The sequence below is a fragment of the Oryctolagus cuniculus genome, chromosome 7 (genome assembly GCF_964237555.1).
Source record: "Oryctolagus cuniculus chromosome 7, mOryCun1.1, whole genome shotgun sequence".
Classification (NCBI taxonomy): Eukaryota; Metazoa; Chordata; class Mammalia; order Lagomorpha; family Leporidae; genus Oryctolagus; species Oryctolagus cuniculus.
Window position 1 is genome coordinate 33,787,801 of NC_091438.1, and position 20,334 is coordinate 33,808,134.

General features: G+C 43.8%; 1 protein-coding gene across 8 annotated transcripts in view; it reads right to left on the bottom strand.

Moving 5' to 3' along the window:
* PBX1 (PBX homeobox 1) overlaps positions 1–20,334 on the bottom strand; it is a 332,130-nt gene that overhangs the window by 34,462 nt on the left and 277,334 nt on the right. For 6 of the 8 annotated variants that reach the window (XM_070077423.1, XM_008264149.4, XM_051858426.2 and 3 more), the window contains one exon: positions 3,767–8,887. The exons of the other annotated variants lie outside the window; for them this stretch is intronic. Coding sequence is in view for 4 of the 6 variants with exons in the window: in XM_008264149.4 (XP_008262371.1) it covers positions 8,795–8,887 (93 nt within the window). In the remaining 2 variants the exon portion in view is untranslated. Of the gene's footprint in view, positions 1–3,766; positions 8,888–20,334 lie in introns of those variants that run through there. 8 annotated transcript variants of the gene reach the window in all.

Consider the following 20,334-nt stretch of genomic DNA (forward strand, 5'->3'; position numbering starts at 1 on the left):
TTCACAAAGACATGAATATTTCAAAGGTCATTCTCAGAGAGTGGAGGCAGAAGGCAGAGATTGGATTGTTTCCCCCAGGATATAGGAAGCAGGGTACAGAATTAACCTCTTGCTGGTGGCTTTTTTCTCAATGTGACAGTTGATACTAATCAACTGGCATTGTGAAGGCTGAGATAAAGATCTTATTTTTGCTTTGGCATGTGCTTTCTGTCTTTCCTGCTTCCTAACTAAATTGTCAGATCTCCGCTCTAGTCATTCATTAGTGAGAGTCACACGATACTATGCTCTGAGTTCTAGAAACTTCATTTCACTGTGGGAGCCTGGAATGTGTGCTTTCTAAATTCTGCAGGTAAGGCTAATGCTGGAATTTCGCTCATATTCTAAGTGACTTTATGGAAAACACCGAAGATGAGAGAGATTCAAGGTTGGGCCAATTGAACTTCAGAGGGACTAGAACACCTGCCTCCAGCCCAGTAGAAGAGGGCTCCACTGACGCTGTGGAAAGCAGGCCTGGACTTTACTTTCTCTGGCAATGGCATCAAAGCATTGTGGTAAAGAATGGGCTCAAGGAAAACAGACAGGGTAGAGTTGTAAACTAACACTGCTATGAATTTTTTAAATTATAAGAGAGAGGAAGATTTTATTTTAAGCTTTAATTTTCCTCTGGTTATTTATTAATGGGAGATTCACTTAACAGCCCAAAAGACACTCAGGGTCTTCTGTGCTATCAAGGAGGGCATGTGTAACTCTGATGAGCTGTGTGGGAAAGCAGATGGGCATCAGGGGAGAGAATGAATTTTGGCTCAGGGTATAGCACAGTGTGGGTACTGGTGAATCGGCCCATCCATGAGCAAGAGCCGCACTGTCTTTTGCAGGATAAACAAGGATAATAGTTGTTCAAAGCATGTGGCACTAGGTACTGCACTGCCACACCATTTGTGATTTCTCTTTCCCCACCCCTGCACTGCCCAGGGTGGCCTCAGAAGTCTGTTGTGGTCCAGAGGCCACAGAGTCTACTGCGCTGGCCTTGGTGATCAGTACACCCATGCTTTCTTTATGGGAGCACTGCCCTAGCCTTCAAATGAGGCATGAGAAAAACTTTCCAAGCAAAGAACCATTTTTGGCTCTGGCCCCTGGCTTAGAGATCCAGGTGAAAGCAGGTTCCTGGAGTCAACACTGATGCTTTCATAAGACTGAGTTCTTGTGTCACCCTCCACACTGGGTATTTCCAGAAGGGGGCTGTGCTCTGGATGGTGGTCTCAAAATTGGTTTCTTTTCTTTTTTTCTTTTCTCATTTCCTTTTCTTCCCTTCCCTTTCCTTTCCTCTCCTTACCTCTCTTCTCTTCTCCTCTCCTCTGCTCTCCTCTCCTCACCTCTCTTCTCCTCTCCTTTCCCTCTTTTTCCCTTTTCTTTTCTCTTAAGTGGGGAAATGAAGGCAATCTCTGAGGATAAGCATGTAGAATTGATAGTTCTGGGGGATTGCTGAGCATATCAAACTTTGCAATTTTATGGCTTTAGATCTGCTAAGGTCTAAATATTGGTGTCCTCCTTAATTCATATGTGGGATGGTATTAAGAGGAGGAGCCTTTGGATATGATTAATTCATGAGGGCAGATACCTCATGAATGAATTAGTGCCCTTACAAAGAAACTTCGCTTGCCTCTTGTATCACACGAGGACAGAGCTACCATTGATGAGCAACAAACCCTCAGCAGACATTAAATCCGTTAGCCTCTTTGTCTTGGATTTTCAGAGCAGTGGAAAAAAATTTCTGTTGTTTGGAAACTACCTGGTCTACGGCATTTTGCTATAGCAACCAGAATGAACTAACACAAGACTCATAACCATCTTGGCTGCCAGAATTGCTCCTTTTAGCCAGTAAATAAACATGGGACCACTGTTCCCTCCAGAAGGGGGGGGGGGGACAAGGCTGCCTTGATGTATCCCAGATCTCCCCTCCTGAGGGTCACAGACTTGGTGCTGAGGTCTGAGTTTAGAAGAAATTTGGAGTCTGTTGGAGAAGAGTTCATATTTTCATAGAGAAGGTCCTTCACTTCTCCCCTGAAGGCAGTGGATTGAATTTCTCTGGACCCTGTTAGACCCTTTCTCGATATTGCCACTGATGAGTAATCAAGGCAAGTCTGGAATGCTGACTGGCAAGGTTTTCATTGGGAGTGTGTCCAGTGAATGAAACAGCTATGTGGGCTTATCTCTTGCTCTCACTTCTCCATCACTAGGTGTGACAGAGATGGCCAGCTGTCCAAAGGAAATGGCTCCCTGGCCAGCACCCAGCTAACCCCACCCCTAACAATTGCATTTAGGAATATGAGTGGCAGAAAGGTCTTGGTCAAGGCTTTCAAGAAGTGGGTGAACCAGCTCCAGCTCCATGTGGGGGGATACAAATATCTGAGAGATGGTCAAGCTGGCACGTGGAAGGAGCTAGACCCTTAGAGAAGTGGCACCCTGACCAGCAACATTTGCTGTAGCTTATTAAAGCCTAGGAAGGAAACAGACGTGCATCACATTTAAGGCATTATGAACTTCTGTTCTATTTGTGATGACAGTGTACTACCACTTTAAGTGTTATACTGGGGTTGGGGGGCATTTAGGGTTTCACTTCTCCAATCACCTGAAAAAGGAAGTAGTCTGAGCCCATCTTGCTCCTGGAAGTGTTCTAATATTTACATTGCAAGAAGGAGCACAGGGTCTCCCTTTTGGCCAGCCTTAGGGGATAGCTTTATTCTTCTGAAGCCATTGGGCACTTATCTTGTCTAATCCTATCAAAAGTTATTACTTTTATCCCCATTGACTCTCCATTCCTTTGATCTAGTTTTCATTGATTAGAATTGTGACTGGGATGGGGGTGGTGGTGAGTGACTGGAACTTCACTTTCTATACATACCTAACAGGGGCTCTGGACAGAGCCTCTCTCCCCTAGAATTTATGGTATACAAATGGGAAAAAGTGCACATGATACTACTAGAGAAACATGTCAAATGCCAGACAGGACGTTGCATCCTGCGCCATGGGTAACAAGATAGGTTAAAGTCTGGGGCAGACTTAGGCATGAATTCCAGCCAGAATACTTGAGATACCTAACTGTGTAATACACCATAACCTCAGAGGTCAGGGGCATAGTGTGAATGTCGACAAATGTTGGGATCAATGCTTTTAGGGGTTGGCAGACCTAAGAAATGGCAGGAGTGCCAGTCTGTCAGTGACATCTAGCATGCTTCTGAGACCCCACAACTGAGTATTATTTGTAACCTAGATTTCTTCCTCTGAAATATCTCTTGGACACCACAATTTTCCTTATGACCAGATTACAGCTGATAGAGAAGAAAACAGAAGCAAACAGCCATGACTTAGGAACTTAGCGGTTATTCTGGAAAATATCTGGAGTTTCTTTTATCTGGAGCTTGGTGGATGGCTGCAGTGCTGGACAAGCAGACAAGATGGATGCTGTGCTACCCTGTGGTACAGCTAATGTGCACTCACAAATGATCCTTCTTTCTTTCTTCTTTCCTTTCTCCTTTCCTCTCCCATTCTCTCCTTCCCATTCAGCTCTCTCTCCTTCCTTCCTGTCTCAAGGCTAAGGTAGGTAGTCCACATGGTCTTTGCTCCACTGCCATGGTATGCAGACCTTGAAACTCTTATTAGGGCCACAGTACAAGCCACAATACACACTAATCCAGGCTTACTTTAGGGGAAGAGAAATTTCCAGCATATGAGAGAAGAAACTTGCACAAAATACAAATATGGTATGTTTTTTTTGCAACAAAAGAAACTATTTATTTGGAATATGCATTACCAGTACAAATTAGGAGACTGTAAAACCTACACCGTGTTAGTATCATTAGAGAACACAAAAGTTCAGTTGGAATCAAAAGGGACAGAAGCCTGTGCTCTCACAGAAGCAGAAAAGCTTAAACTTTCAAAACCAAAACAGAGCAGAGCTTTGCAGGTTTATACTCTGAATAATAAGAAGGGAGGGGGAGGGGGAGACTAGAACCCACAACCAAAGGAAAGCACTTCCAAACGAAACCGCCCAAGGCAAGAAACAAAGTAATAAGATAGAAAAGGAGGAAAACATTGAATGTTTTATTTATTTTAACAAAAGAAAAAAAGTTTACAAAAAATAAACGATTCCAGAAAGCTTTGAGCTAGGGATTGAAACCATGAAGGTGATGTGAAAAGCTTGTCTTTATCTCGTTAGGACTTAAAAACAAGAGCACAAGTGTTTGAGTAGAAAGACTTCCCAAAGTGTCACTTCGCAATGCTGCCTTCATTCTTCACTTGTTTGTTCCTTACATTCTGGATACTTGCTAAACACCTTCTCCAATGAGAGATGCTGAAAATTAAATATCTTCCAGGTAGTACTGCTTTCTTTCTTCCTATAACTAATAACAACATTCCGAATCAAGTCAGCTTTGCAATTTGCTTTAAGCAGCTACCTAAATTGGCGATAAGTAACAGTCATCCTGTCAGGAAATCAAACACAACTTTTCAGCATTAAAACTACAGCGCTGAGTCTCGTTAAGCATGGCACCAACCCTTCATGCAAGTCAGGACTCAATGGATCTGTAGGCAGACTGGCCCCAGCGTCTGCATCCTGCACATGTTCTACTTAGCCAATGGTGCCCGTGATACCAGGCTTACCCGTGGGATTCCTCTGGAAGAAGAATCCTGTCTCATTGGAAGAGGCTTCACAGATTGTTGTTATTAATCAGGGAGAAAGAAAAGAAAGCACTTGGTTATGACATTGAGAACTGACACATGCGAACACCTTCTCCTGCAGGTTAACAAGTTCGTCCTGATTTGAATTTTTCAAGGGCCACAAGGAGAAGCAAGTGCCTGGTTTTATTTTTCTCAGGGACTGTGAGAGAACCACATATTTGGGAAATGTAGGTCAGCATTGAGACATCCACATGGGCCTTCTCTTTGTTTTTGACGTCAACTGAATTCTAAAGCGAAGTAGGAGGAAGCTGCCTACTATACCAGTGTCATCTTTTCACATCACCTCATATACATTGTAAGGAATAAAAACAGCAAGATCATAATCCTGACAATTAAAAAAAAGCCCCCCCGTAACAAACCAAAAATAACACAAACAAAAACATATTTTTTTGTATTTTTAAGAGCAGGAATAAGAAAAGAAAAGAATTTATTTCTGGGTCTCAAAGTTAATAAACATAATAACGTGTTAGGTTGTACCTATTAAGCTCACTATTCCAACCTTTTTTTTTAGTTTACAAAATGAATTACTGTCACTTTTAAACATTGTGAAACAAGAAATGGATGTGCACAACTCGACACTTTTCTAGCATTCTTGAACTAATTCACAAATGCAAGAAAATAAAAGAAAAATGGGGGAAATGATGAATGTAGGTAGTTTGGTGTTAAAAACTAATGCAGGAATGATGCGCATTGTCACAGAAAGAAAGGGGAAAAGTCCCCATCCTGTTTTGCGTGCTATGAGGGTCATTTTTAAAATTTTTATTATAAACACTATTAAATTCAGACCGCTTTTTTGGTTTTTTTCTTTATCTGAATATACAAGAACATTCATTATCAAATGTTCATCATCAATACTACAAAGAACGAGACACAAGTCGCAAGAAACAATGGAAAATGTTAATAAAGCTGAAAGAATCGTTGAGTATTTTTTTTGTTTTTTTTTAAGTTTTTTTTAAATTTGAGTTTCTGTAGTTTTATCTTTTTTGGTATCGAAGTCAGGTTTTTCTGGGCAGAAAAACAAAAGCAGACAGAAAGAGGGAATAAAGATATTTGTGAGAAAAGGCAACCAGCAAATAAAGAGCAATCACCACAGCAAAATAAAATAATAAAATAAATTGAAAGAAGGTGTCACTTGGCAAAAGTACTGCATGGGAATTAATTCCACACCAGGGGAGGAGTTAGGAGTAGAAAGGGGAAATACTGAAGAGTCACAAGGTGGGTAAACCCAGGGTCTAGCGTCCTTTCTCAGGGGAAATTTGCTGTCCGGGCAAATGGAGCGCTCCCACTTTACTAGAAAACGGAATCCCAGGGCACATGTTGTTTCTACAGGAAACGGCCCGGAGGCGGGCTCCTTCCACCCCCACTCTTCTGCTGCCGTGTTCTCCCGCTTCCTGTGGCCGCCATGTTGGAAGTGAGCGAGAGCATGAAGGGAAGGCTGTGGGACGGTACTGGCTCTTCCAGAGGACTGAGTGAAGTGCTGGCTGGGGCAGTGGTATGCAAGGTAATCATCAGTGCAAACTACTGCTCGGAGAGAAACCGCCTGTGCAAATGCAGCACTGCTCCGATCCTTTTCATTAACTTAACGTGGCCACGATTCAGTTCAAATCTGGAGTTATCCTTGTTTCCAGTGCACCCCTCCACCCGCTCTTTGCTTTAATCCCTTTCCTACTTTGCTCCAACTCAATCGAATGTGCTCCACTCATGTTCCTGCGTGAGTCACCTAAAGACAAAGTTTTTCACTAGTTCTATGCACTCCAGAGTTGTACAAAGATGCTCCTTCTAGGCACCCTCTTCTTCTAGTCCTGCTCTGATCAGGGCACAGGTCAGCAGACACTGTCTTTCTAGGAGCCTCAGTCATTACATTTTGCTAAATATTTATAGTTTCTGTATACATATCCTTGGGCGTCTCAAGTATACCCAACTTGCCCAAACACATACAGAGGAGTGTTTTCTGTTCATTACTCTCGTGCCTTGTGGAATTTCCATGACTTTTTTTTAAAGGATCATCCTCACCCCTCAAAGTCTTGTGTCTTTCCCTGGCAGCCTCTCAGGTGTGGCAGGGGACCAAGTACTTACAAGGCCACATATTGGACTCAGGACAAACTAAAAAAGCCATATCCTATCTTCCTACTTTGGAAGCTTTTCTCTATCCTAAGAGACCAACCAGACCAAAACAATCAAAGAAAAATCAACAATTCTTCTCTTTCTCATCATGGTGATGACATCAGGGTACTGATGGTTAGCAGAGGTGCAATAGGAAAAGCATTTATCGTCCTCATCTAGCGTGAACCCGTTTACCTTAGGGAAATTATTTCCCCTGACTTCACACTTACAGATTGTATATGAATGAAATCAGTGTCTTCCGTTTCTCACAAGCCTCTTGGTGAGCCAGGCATAGTAATTGCCATTTACAGATAAAAAAAAAAAAAAATTAAGCACCAAGAGCTGTGACCACCAACCACTTAATCAGGTGACAGGGCTGTCACGTTTATTGCTGGCAGAGTTGGTTGGCTGTGAAGAATGGAGTTTGGACGACAGTCACAAATGGCTTTCTAGTGCCTGCTATCTTCACCCAAGATGTTCCCAGGGAATAAACACCACTGAGCTGGGTTCAATGAAAATATTATCTCCTCTTATCCCACGAGTCTCAGATGAAGCTAGCAAAAAGTTTATTTGTACCATGTTCTTACACAACTCTCTCTTCCAGAGAAAGAGGCCAAGATCAGGAACACAGTGCCCCATAGCACTTTGGAAAACCTATACCATGTGCCTAACACAAAAACCGAAATAAAACAACCAAATCCATTGTGGACATTGTAAGTACTGTGTGTGGCTCCCTGGGAGCTCCAGAGCTGGAGGCAATGGGAATAGTTAGCACTGGAAATCTGGCCTTCCTTGCCATCAAGTCCCATAACGCCAACCTAGCAAGTGCAAGTGCATGCTGGCAGGCCTGCTGGTCCTGGAAGTCCCAGGCACATGCTGCTTCTCTGTGTCAGTGACCGTCACTTAGAGTTGCCAGTTCCCTCTGTGGGTCTCACAAGGTGTAGTGCAATGATTACTCATGTAGGTATTTGCATATGACGTCTTGGGAAAGTGTAAGAAGAGAGTATGTGTGCCTACATGAGTGTGAAGGGGCAGGAGTGTTTCAGTCAAGAAGCCTTGACTCCTTAGTGAGGCTTTCATCACCATGCCCAAGTCAGACCTGACTTTGCAAGGGGTTCCAAACATGGCTTACTAAGTGAGGAAAGGGTTGTGTAGACTGTGCCTCTGAAACTAAGAGCTGCTGTGGGGGCGATGAGGAGGCCTGTAGGAGCTCTACCCTTGCTGTCCCTTGTGCCCACCCCAGCTGCCTGACTCCCTGCTTGGAATCAATCTAGGACAGCTGACACTGCAAAGAGTGGTACCTTTAGAAGTGTAGCCATGGCAGTCCCCAGTGCATACCTAGGGCTCGGAAGGAAGAGGAGGAGAGTGTTCCAATCAGTACTGTCCCCAGGGAGCAAGAGCGAGAGGAGGCAGGGAGGCCTGGGATGAGTAGGGCAATGTGGCATATTCCTGCTAAGAGGTAGTGAGAGACAGAGAGGGACTGCCTGTCAACACAGAGAGGGAGGGATCCGAGTGAGGTAAATTTGGCTCCTCAGACCACCATCATGAAAACATACAAACACCTTTATTATTTTCTTTGTAGTCTTTTTTTTTTTTTTCCTCTTTAAATTCCTCTAATTGTTGAAAATATCCTTCAGGGATATAGTAGAGGGCAGGGACCCCGGGCATCTAGGACAGAGGGAAAGGGACAGGGAGGATGTCGGAAACCAGGCTGACAGCTGGAGGCAGGGAAGGGTGGCTTCTACCCAGAAAAAAAAAAGGGGAAGAGAGTATAAAGAAGTGTCCAGATTGGCTGAAATAGCATCCCAAAGAAGAGAAGAGAAGGAGACTCTTAGTGTGTTTGCTGATTGCTTCGACCTCCAGTCTGACCGCTTCAGCGTTGGGAGAGAAACCCTCCCTCCTGCCCCTGCCCCAACTGGGGCCCAGGGTCAGCCGGGATGCGATTGCTGGGAGATCAGTTGGAGGTATCAGAGTGAACACTGCCAGGGCCTTCTGTAGGGGAGGTCACTGATGAAGGGGTAGTAGCATCCTGCCAACCTCCATTAGCCTAGAAGGGAAAAAGGGAGAGAAGTCAGTGCTCTGAGATTGGGTGTCCATTTTGAGCAGACAATGACAATGAGGCAATTCGTGTAAAGGACCTAGCCCTGCACCTGGCCCGTGGGGACACTCATCAGATGGGCAGTTAACATGGTGCATGATAATATCCCCCCACCCTCAAGTGAGTTAGGGTCCTCCCAGAGAGCCTTGGGATTCAGAGTGAACACCTCCCACTGTGTGATGGGTTTATACTTCTCAAGGACTTGCTGGTTCAATCCACATCATCAGTGGAATGATGGCTGCCCTGCAGGTCAAGAGACCCCAGGTTTTGGGCTGATTCTGGCAACAGCTGGATGTTGACGACAATGAAGCACCTTGCCCTCTCTGGCTTTGACTTTCTCCCCATTTGAAAAGTGAGGTTAACGCAAAGGCTTCCTGACCTTCTTTCCAGCTCAGAGTGTTTCATGTGTGTATGGAATTCTAGTCCCTGTTACATGCCAAGTTTTGTAGAAGATGCTCCTGGGCATTTAATGATGAGTGATATACAACTCATGTCCTCAAGGAGTGGGAGAAGACAAGGCCCACAAATGAACCTAATAAATGGTAGCAAGCACCCTGCAGTAGGAAAGTGCAAACAAAGGTGGTATCAAGTCTTGTTGGAGCATCAGAAAATACTTCATGGAGGAGGCACTCTTTGAGGTGGGCCTTGAGAAGTACAGAGGGTGACTCAGGTGAACAGAACAGGTGAAACAATGGTGCCAAGACCATGGGGCCTGGCCTATCGGAACGCATCTCAAGAGGGGATGAGACAGGAAGCAACAGGCTTGACCTACATTCAAGGTCATTTTTCTGAGACTCCAGATCCAGAGGCATCCAAACAACAGAACTGTTCTCCAAGAACCTGTTTAGTGACCACCCCTTGCAAAAATTATCTTTGCAGTAAAACAGCTAAGGGTTGATTTGCTACAATGGTTAACTCATATGCATGATTCATGACTGTTTCTCTGTTTTAAAGCACTCATATATAAGTGTATTAAAATCTCTTTCCCCCAATCACTGCGTTCTTTTGGAGTTAATATGCCTCAACTCTGGAAATATTAATGTGAAACATACCAGGTCCTAGCCATTCCTGGTAAAATATTTTTTACTGTGGTCTCCTCTCATTTTGTTCTTTGCAAAATTTGGAGTAGCTAGGGCTGGCATCATTACTGCCATTTGTGAGGACCACTGCTTCTACTCAAGTGCGATCCGTAGTGCTTAGGAGGGCGCTGGACACTTAATCACTACTAATCACCATGTGCGATTTCATTCATAGGAGAGCAGACGTGCAGGAGAAAAGCACACTTCTGGGCCCAACTCTGTGACAGAGCACAGGCCTCCAACCTGTGGATCAGACACTTCTCCTCTACCCTTTTCATTTCCATTTGACTTTCTTCTCATTGGCTTATGCAAATGATGCTCCAAATTCCCCAGAATACCCAGGCTTTTAATTCAAAGCAGCTCTCACCAGTTCTTCCGGAATGAGGGCAGGTTTTGTCCACACCTCACTAAAAAGTAGATTTGGATACCAAGGGGGCAAAAGGTCACCTTGGGCAAAGCCAACACACTTCTCAATCATGGGTCAATGGGTAACTGCTCTGTGATCCCAACCTCCTAGCTCTTAATTCAGTTCCCTTGCTCTTCCTGCCCCCTTCTCCAGGGAACATTGTAGGGGGATTGGGTGAAGAACAATGAGGAGAAATGAGAATACTTTCTTTTATAACAAAAGGGTTTTCTGTTTTTTTTTTAGGGCCAAGACTCTGTAGTATAACCAGAATCAAGAACAGAGTTATTCAAATACCTAATGCAGATTTGTCACAAGGGTGCTATCTTAGCCTTTCTTCCCAACCAAGGACTTACATATTCTGTTGTCATTTTTAGTTGAGTGAGAATGGTGGCAGTATTTATTTTTCCCCAAAGAAAATCCCTTAATGCAATTTATCTTTTTTATTATAAAAGTATGATATGCTTATCATATAATATTTGGAAAATAGAGAAGCATAAAAAATCAAGTAAATAACACCTATAATCCTACTTCTCAGAGATAATTACTGTTAGCATTTTGATATCTGTCTATCCTAATAATCTTTTTATATGTGTGTGTTTACCAGATAGATATTTAGATAGATAGGCTGAGAGACAGATATATTGTGAGGGCTTGGAGTATGACTGAATGTGTATGTGAGCTGAGTAGTATGGGATTTTAGGGAAACTTGTCAGAGGTTCTTGATGAACAATGGCATAAAACAAAGTAGCGTTTTGGTAAAAAAGAAAAAAAGTCACATATCTTAGAATGAACCTACTATGAGACAAGTAGATAAGGAAGCCCTAGGAAAGCAGTCAGCATTCCTGTCATAGCATATGACATGAAGCAATTTCATGATTTTGCTCACAAATCACCACTATTACTATTATTTAGTCATGCTGTAATTCCGTTAAAATAACAATAAGTGATGCCCCAAATGAAACCATTAGTAAAGGCAATGAGCTTGGTGGCATTTCATTAGGAAGAGATTGACAAGGTAGTCTATACTCTCCAACAATTTCAAGAGACTTCTCGTTGGGACATCTCTTAGCTGAAATAACTCAGACAGCAGACATCTACCTCTTTTCTCAGAAAGTCCTGTTTTCTCAGACCAGTGCACAAGATGCCAGAGGATATAAAGAACTCACAGATGGTAAAGAATTAGTTCAGCTGATACCAAAACCAGCATTTCAATTATGCTGGTTGGCCTAGTAAGGAATATTATAAAACCTTCTATTGAAAATAAGTGCATTAATCAAGCCTCTCCAGCTCCCTTTTTAATCCACCAACACACACACACACACACACACACACATACGAGCACACACCTCAGATTTGGTGGTCAGCCTCCCTAGAGCTCCCAAGAGCCTTCCATGTTAGCACTGCAAATCCCATGTTCCAATACACCGCTGTGGTCTGAGTAAAATGAGACTGCTTGTCACCCTACCCCCACCCCTTACTTCTCACCAATTAGGTCGAAGTTAAATACAGGTACTATGCAGAATAAGCATGCCTGACAATGAGGGGTGGGGAAGAACGCTTTTCTCTGCAGGTGCTTTATACAGTGGTGCACTGTCTGCTGCCATTGCTGTTACAACCTCCACAAGATCAGAAACTGCAAGCAAATTCAACTTAACCGGGTTTCCTGTAAATCACTTCGGCTGCTTCAGCTGTATCATTCCAGCTTTAATGTAAGACGTTCAGAGGCTGCACTGTCTTGGGAAACAGCTGACCTCGCTTACTGCCACGTTAACCCTGGGGAGCAATTCCTTCCCTCTTCTTCCACTGCGGGTGAATATTAAGTAGGGAACTCTGCCTTTGTGTGTTTATTTATCTCTGGGCACAGTGAGAGTGGAGGATGCTCTCATTAACAACCGTGTGGGGGTGGCGGGAAATAACACTTTTACTTTGATTTCTGTTCTGCACTTCAGCTTCCCCCTTCACTCTCCGATGCACTCTCTCCATTATAATGGATGCTCTCTTCAAAATGCCAATGTCAGAAACCACGTGGAGGGGTTTCCGGGGTGGGAGGTAAAATCTGCAAAACCAAACGTGCCCTTTTTATCTGAACAGATTCCTAATGGAAGAGTCTGTATTTGCACCCAGCTCTACAGATCATTCTGTGGCTTATGGTGCAGGTGCCTGGGAAGCAAGACCCAAGTCAACTCTTTTTTTTTTCTTTTTCAAGATTTATTTATTTACTTATTTGAAATGCAGAGCAAATGTTTTACTCTCCAAATTCCCGCAAAAGCTGGGGCTGGGCTAAGCCAAAGTCAGGAGCCAGGAACCTCGTCTGGGTCTCCCATGTGGGTTGGTAGAGGCCCAAGTATATGAGCCATTATCTGCTGCCTTCCCAGGTGCATTAGAAGGAAGCAGAATGGGAAAAGGAGGCAGCACTCTATCCCAGGCACTTCAATATGGGATGTGGGTGTCCCAAGTGGTGAATTAACCGCTGTGCTACAATGTCCCTCCCCCATCTCTCCGCAGAATCAGGATGAAGGCTAAGCCACTAGAGCAGAGTGGGTTCGTTCTGGAACCTGACGGGGGAGAAGCTAATAGACCATAAAATTCTGACAAAATGCAGTAGGTTACTCACATAGGAAAATCTGAATTTTCAAGACACATCAAAGCTAGCTGAGAACAAAATATTTTAGGAATAAAAAATGCCTATTTATGGCTTAGCCTAATAAATCTGGCACTGAATTTGATATGCACTAAATGTTGTGAGGACCCCACCTAAAGCATCGTGCCAAGTAGGCCACTCTGAGAAGTAGAGGGCGCTTGTGACAGAGCCATGGATGGGCAACGGTGGGTGGGGAAACCCACGTGCCTACTCCTAACAAAACACAGAGTCGGAACGGAAGCCCTGGCTTCTGTCTTCTCTGCCACCCTCCTTGAAGCCGAATAGGAGTCGCTTGAGGTTGATTCTCCCTCACTGTTGTGGATCCAGTACTGCTTTTAGACCAAAGCAGAAGCTGCTGGACTGGGAACCGCTTTTCCTATCTCATCTTCCCGCTCTTTCTCTGTGCTTACCTTAACAGCACTCCGTTGATGCAGAGAATTCATCACCTGATGTGACAGCCCAAGTGAGCCTGGCACTAAGAAACTCTCATTTGCAACCCAGAAATACGCTGAGGTGCCACAAACTGGCTGATGTCAGCACCGAGTTGAGCTAGATCTGCATACGGGCCAGATGCCATTACCAGAGATGCCTTCAGCACGGGCGAGGCCGTGGACGTGCTCCAGGCCCTCAATCACCCAAGCACTGGCGGGTCCCGCCAAGAAGAGAAACAAAGACATCCTCTCTCTCTCTCTCAATGCACATACACTTGTGCACACACACACACACACACACACACACTCTCACAGTTGCTATATATCAAGGGAGATAATATCAGCACACAGAATAGAGGTCACATCCTGGATCCATCACTGTGTGATCAAGGTAGAACTATGCTTTCCTATATGTTTAACACTTTCTGAGCACTTGCGAGAGATGCTCTGGGATGAAAAGATGCTACTGCAAAGCCCCCTTAGGGACACCCTTTGATTCAAACTTTCTCCAGGAATATTCACAATGGTAAAGAGATCTGTGCCCCACTGATGGTGATCTTTCACAGTGTAATACTGAACACATCATCCCTGTTTAAGCTCTCAATGACTTCCCAAGGTGAGGTTCAATGTCCTCAGCAGGTCTACAGTATTCTGGACTGTGTTTTTTCTTACCCTAGTAACACACACTCCTTTTAATGCTCCAGCCACATCATACCCTTTAGAAATCTCCATAGAGTAGCCATCTCCTGCCTGCTTCTTTCCCCTTGAACACGGGCCCCTCACTCATCCAATCAGAGCTCACTCACATGTTGGCTCTTTTTCAAGACTGAACTTAAGGATCCATTCCCCTTGGTGTGTCCCTGGCACCATCTCTACTTCCTGCAGGTCACTAGCCCTCTGCATACATCTCTGCTTCTGCACCTGGGCTGCCATATTAAATTTGTTCTTTTACGTCTGCTTCACCTACCAGACCATCACAACAGTTTGTGGAATTTATCTTTGATACATAGTGCCTACCCCAGCACAGATTTTGATAAAATTTCTCTTAGATGGACATAGGGAAATTTAAATAAACATTTAGAGACATCCATCTTCCATCATGAATGAGGAGAAATATATTCATATGTATGAGGCCCCTGAGCACCACAATTCAGCCTGACTGCATGTACACAGCTGTAGCATCTAGAATATATTCTAGAGACTGAGCAGAGCAGAGCCAAGGTTCTGGGTAACGTCCACGTGTAGGAAGTGACCTCTTATGAACTTGGCATCAGAGGTATCTGGTACTTCATGGAGTATCCCGAACAACTATGATTAATATTTCCATTCTTCTGCTTTGCTTTTAGGGAAAACAGTGCAGAAAGACAGTGGATCCTGCCTGCTGCAGCACCATAACAGCACACATTCTTTTTTTTTTTTTTTTTTTTTTTTTGGACAGAGTTAGAGAGAGAGAGGGAGAGAGAGAAAGGTCTTCCTTCCATTGGTTCATGCCCAAAATGGCCGCTACGGCCGGAGCTATGCTGATCCAAAGCCAGGAGCCAGGTGCTTCTTCCTAGTCTCCCATGCAGGTACAGAGGCCCAAGCATTTGGGCCATCCTCCACTGCCTTCTCAGGCCACAGCAGAGAGCTGGACTGGAAAAAGAGCAACCGGGACTGGAACTGGCGCCCATATGGGATGCTGGCGCCGCAGGTGGGGGATTAACCAAGTGAGTCATGGCGCCAGCCTCAGCACACATTCTTTTTTTTTTTTTCTTTTTTGACAGGCAGAGTAGACAGTGAGAAACAGGGAGAAAGGTCTTCCTTTACTGTTGGTTCACTTTCCAATGGCCGCTGCGGCCAGCGCACCGCGCTGATCCAAAGCCAGGAGCCAGGTGCTTCTCCTGGTCTCCCATGCAGGTGCAGGGCCCAAGGACTTGGGCTATCTTCCACTGCACTCCTGGGCCACAGCAGAGAGCTGGACTGGAAGAGGAGCAACCAGGACAGAACTGGCGCCCCGACCGGGACTAGAACCTGGGGTGCCGGCGCCGCAGGCGGAGGATTAGCCTATTGAGCTCCGGCGCCGGCCTCCAGCACACATTCTTAACAAGGAATGTTCTCCAGAAGGGCACAAGAAGTCACCATTGCTGAACACAGCAGGGATTACACAAATGTATAGAATAGACACAGTCCCAACATGGTCTGCAGGGTCCTTGTCTTCCTAGCTCTTCTCTCCAGGGCTTAGACTCACACGTAAATTTTGCTTCCACCTTGGAGTCACCAGATAAAAATATAGGATACCCCACTGAATTTGACATTTAGCTAAACAATAAATCATGTCTTGGTATAAGTACGTGCCATGCAGCATTTTTTATTTGCTATATCTGCCAGCTCTATTCGACAACAGCATGTACTCTCACACAAAGGACCTGTTTATTCTGGCCTAATTTGGAATCACACAGAAGAACTAAGAATCAGTTTTGGTGCTTTTCTTACTATGCCCTTTTGTGTCTGTAACTTCATGGAGGAACTTCTTCTTTGGGACTAAGTCAGGCTGACCAAGCCTCTGTTTCATCTGCCTCTATTTATTGTAGTTGCTTTATGATCAAAATAGTGTCTCGCTCTTGGAATAGAATCCTGTTCTAGAACCTCAGCTCACCAACTACTTACTCACATTTCCTGCAGTCAATCCCTGCCTGGATTCCTCTCAAGCTGTTGAGGCTAGACTCCTCTTTCCACAGCTCTATGACTTCTGAGGGTAGCTGCTCTGACTGCCGGTCACCACTAGGTCAGCCCCTGGTACTTTCACATCATTGTCTCATCACTGCAATTGTGTCTAGTCTGGCTCTCCCACAACCTCTTGAGCCCCGAAATCTTGCATCTAAGTCTGTAGGCTCAGAAAGATCAGCTGTGTGATCAGACATTCTTGGTAGAGAATTGACACCCTGTTACCAAGACACTTGTTATTTAAGCTGCTGCCTAGAAGTAATTGATCTCTTATTGCCAAACTGAGATTCCTTATTCCTCTACCAAAAAGTCAAAAGAAAGGTCTGTCTCTTTTCTTCACCGGCCCATCTCATCTGGTCTCTAAGAATCTACACCATCTTTCAAGGCCCAGCTTGATAGCCACCTCCTTACAGATGTCTTCAAGGCACACTACTATCCATTTTCTATAAATTCCAGTTCTATAAACTTTCTGAGTCCTCTTTTTGACATTTAACCATGTGTATCTTTTATTTATAATTTACAGCTCCATGTGAGCACCAGATCTTTTTCACTGTAATCATTTAGTTTTTAATCCTGCAAACATAGTTCAATGCCTACCTTGTGCTAAATACTGGGCATATAGTGACAAATAAAACAAATTTAAAAAGAATCTGGTTTCCGCTGTCAAGAAGATTACTGTTTTGTGGGAAATAGACATTTGATAAAAGTATCAGAAGAACATATATAGATTCTAGATGGTCATAAACTCTAGGAGCAAGTTCAAAACAGGGACCTCACAGGAAAAGTCAGCCTGAAGATAGACAGAAAATAGACAAGTAAAGAGCAGGGCAAAAACCCTGGAGGCAGAAAAGACCTTGAGGAGCTGAAAAAGCCAGAAAGAAGGAGCACAGGAACATAGCAGTGAGCAAGCTGGGCTGAGAGTGGGAGGCCCCATCATGCCTGGACTTGCAGACTGCATGGCAGAGCACTGATTTTCATCCTGAACGAGATGGTAAATCATTCTCCAACAAGCCATCGGAGGGAAAGGATCATGTGTGCTACAGCAGCTGCTTAATTAAGCACTTGAGTTGAATGGATGAAAAATGGAGAACTGGACGCTATGAAGGTTTCCCTGGTTGTCCCCCTATGCATATGGGGCTGCCTGGCTGCTGATGCCCATCATAACTGCACAGTGATGCAGAAGCAGTTAGAACCAGTTCTCTTCCTCGGGACAGTAAACATCTATTGGTACTGAATCCGAGTGTGAACTCTTAGTCTTACTTCTGAGAAAAGGAAACAAGAATTCAGAAACTGGGATTTGCCAAATTGTGCACCCTTTATGTGCCTCAAGGACATTTTGCATTTCAAAATCTGGGGCTATGTTGACAGTGTGAGCCCTTGCTGACACCAAGGGATGAATGCAGATGACTCTCACCTTCATGGAATCTTGGTCTCATTTGCCAAAGATGCTAGAACTTAGGAACCACAAGACTTGCCTCAGAAAAGTCAGGGGATTTTAACACCGTCTGCTACTCAGCTCCATTCCGCTTCCTCAACCTGCTGTTGGACAAGACAGGCTCTATTTCTTAGGGGGTATATGTCTGAGGTACCATCATGTATAGCCCCATCTTGCTAGGTTGCATGGTTTATCTTACACAGGCAAAGCAGCGTACTGCTCTAAGATCTGACCCATGTTCACTTGATATGAACATAAACCCTCTATACTTACAAGTCACCATCTCAAATTTTATCCTGCACTTACCATAACTATTGTCTGAAAGGGTGCTCGATCAAAATCCAACTGCAAGGCACTATCAGTTCCAACACCGACACTGTGTGCCACCCTGCCAGTCCCCCAGTGCTGCCTGATCAGAGTACACTTGTAGGTCAACTCCAAAATCACGATCTACTTTGGCTCCTTCTTAGCTTCCTGCTTTTCTAATTGCTGTGAAGGCCCAGAATTCACATTCGTACTGTCAAAAGGCACCTGAGACACAGAGGATGGCTCCAGCTGGATTGTTCTGTAACTGTAACTCAACTAGGACGTGAGTTCCCAGGTTTATGGCAGGACTGCCTTTTCAATTCTGCTAAAATTACAAATAGGACAGCTTCTATGTTCCACAGGCTTATGGGGTCCTTAGACTACATCTAAAAACTTAGTTTGTTTTTAGTTAACTTTTCAAAGGTTATCCTGATATCCTGGCAAAGAAAAATAAGCAAAGCTTGATCTAGCTAAAGAGAGGTGTCTTGACGCAGAGAAATCTATTTTTATCTGAGTAAACACCCTCCAGAACTGCACAAACCTAAACACACACACAGGCATAATTTCTACTCACTTTATTATATTCAGACATCTTATGTATGTTCAGCAACTACTCATAGTTCCTAAAAATGCACACATGCACACGTGCATACACACACACGCATACACACACAGACTCTGCTTATACTGGAAAAGGGTGGTTACATAAGACAATTAGGTTTACCCATAGAGCCAAGCCTAGATAATTCAAGCAAAGGGTATTTTCATTTTCTCCCAGGATAAATTGTTTGATTGGCTGAGCCTCTACAGCCCTGGATTCTTCATTTCATTTTTATAACCTTTGATTTTGCTTTGGCTTTGTTGACAAGGCTATTATTTACTAAGGGTACACACAGAAACTGTATACACATCTTAACGACGAACAGTGGCTACACCTGAGACACGGGCTGCTAGTGTCTGCGGACGTGGAGAAGGCCCGCGGCTATTCACCGACACACAGCAAGCTAAACCCCTTACACTTTCCTGACCATCTAAGAGACAGCAATTACCCCAGATTATCAGACCAACAATGACATGCCGCGTAAAGAGAGACACTGAGCCAACTTCACATCCCAAAGACTGGCATATTCAAGTACACTTAGGACATTAATAGCAATTTACGTGCCATCACTGAGACAAAGCCACAAAGGCTCTGCTGGCAGCCTCTTATTTTGAAGCCTATTATTTGTGGGAGTTACAGGCTATAATCACAACAGAAACTTTCAAAACCCTTATCTTCCGTGACGCACCAAATCTATTTCAGAGCCATAATTGCTATGTCACTGGAGAGTTTGCTGCTTAATGCACTCAAATGCCATTTAGTGTTTGCAGGGTCATTACAGCGAACAGAAAAGTGGGGGCAGATACGGTGGGAAGCTGGGGGATACGCAGACAGAGAAGGTTGAGGAGAATGTATTAGAATGGGATGCTAGCCTCTATTGTGTCTAATTTACTTATGGGAGGATATTGTTGACTTAAAAATTCTATTTACTGAAAAATGAGAGCAAGAGATTGAACGTAATCTAAGCACTCAAGAATTCTGACTTCATTTGACACTATCCCAGCGATATCCAGCAGGTGCTAGGGAATGTCTGCTTTTATTCTGGGATTTTTATTTAAGTGTAAAGGGGTTTGATTTTAAAAAATTGTTTTCTCCTTTGAAATGGTTCCAGAAATCCCTGAACTGCGAATCTTCCGGCTGTACTGTGGGCTTAGGAGGATTCTGTCTATGTGCCGTTATTGAATGAGAAGGGCAGAGCAGATGATGGTGAGATGTCAACATTCAATAACCTAGAAGAATGTGCTACTTTAGAGATGGTAAAAGAAGACACAAAGAGACAGGCAAAGGATCTGAAATAAGAGAAAACATCTGGGCACTCAACAGACCATTTTCCTGGCTAAAGTGTTGCTCAGGTCAGAAGAAAGCCTTGTATGTTACTTTTATTTCTTCAACTTGACAAAACACTAGCCAAGGACTTATTTATCTGGCTTATGGTAATAGCAAGCATAGGATAAATCTTCAAAGAAATTTTTAACTGACTAACATATCACTAGGTTGTTTTGGAAAATTCTTAGGTTTTTTTTTATAATCCTGAGTATTTTTTTTATAAACCCCAATTATAGAAAATGTCTAGCTAGTTGAGATGTAGGGTTAATTATTATTTTTTTTGTAGATGAATACTATCACTAACACCAAGTTTTCACTCTAAAGAACTTTCCACAGACATACATAGGAGAAGACTCGGGGCCTTATTCCGTTGAGTGTTCTTCCTTTCAAAAATAGAAATTTCTCCATTAAATCTTGGCCAAGCACAGAAAGAGTAACAGCCTTACTGTGGAACAGTTCTTTTAAAAA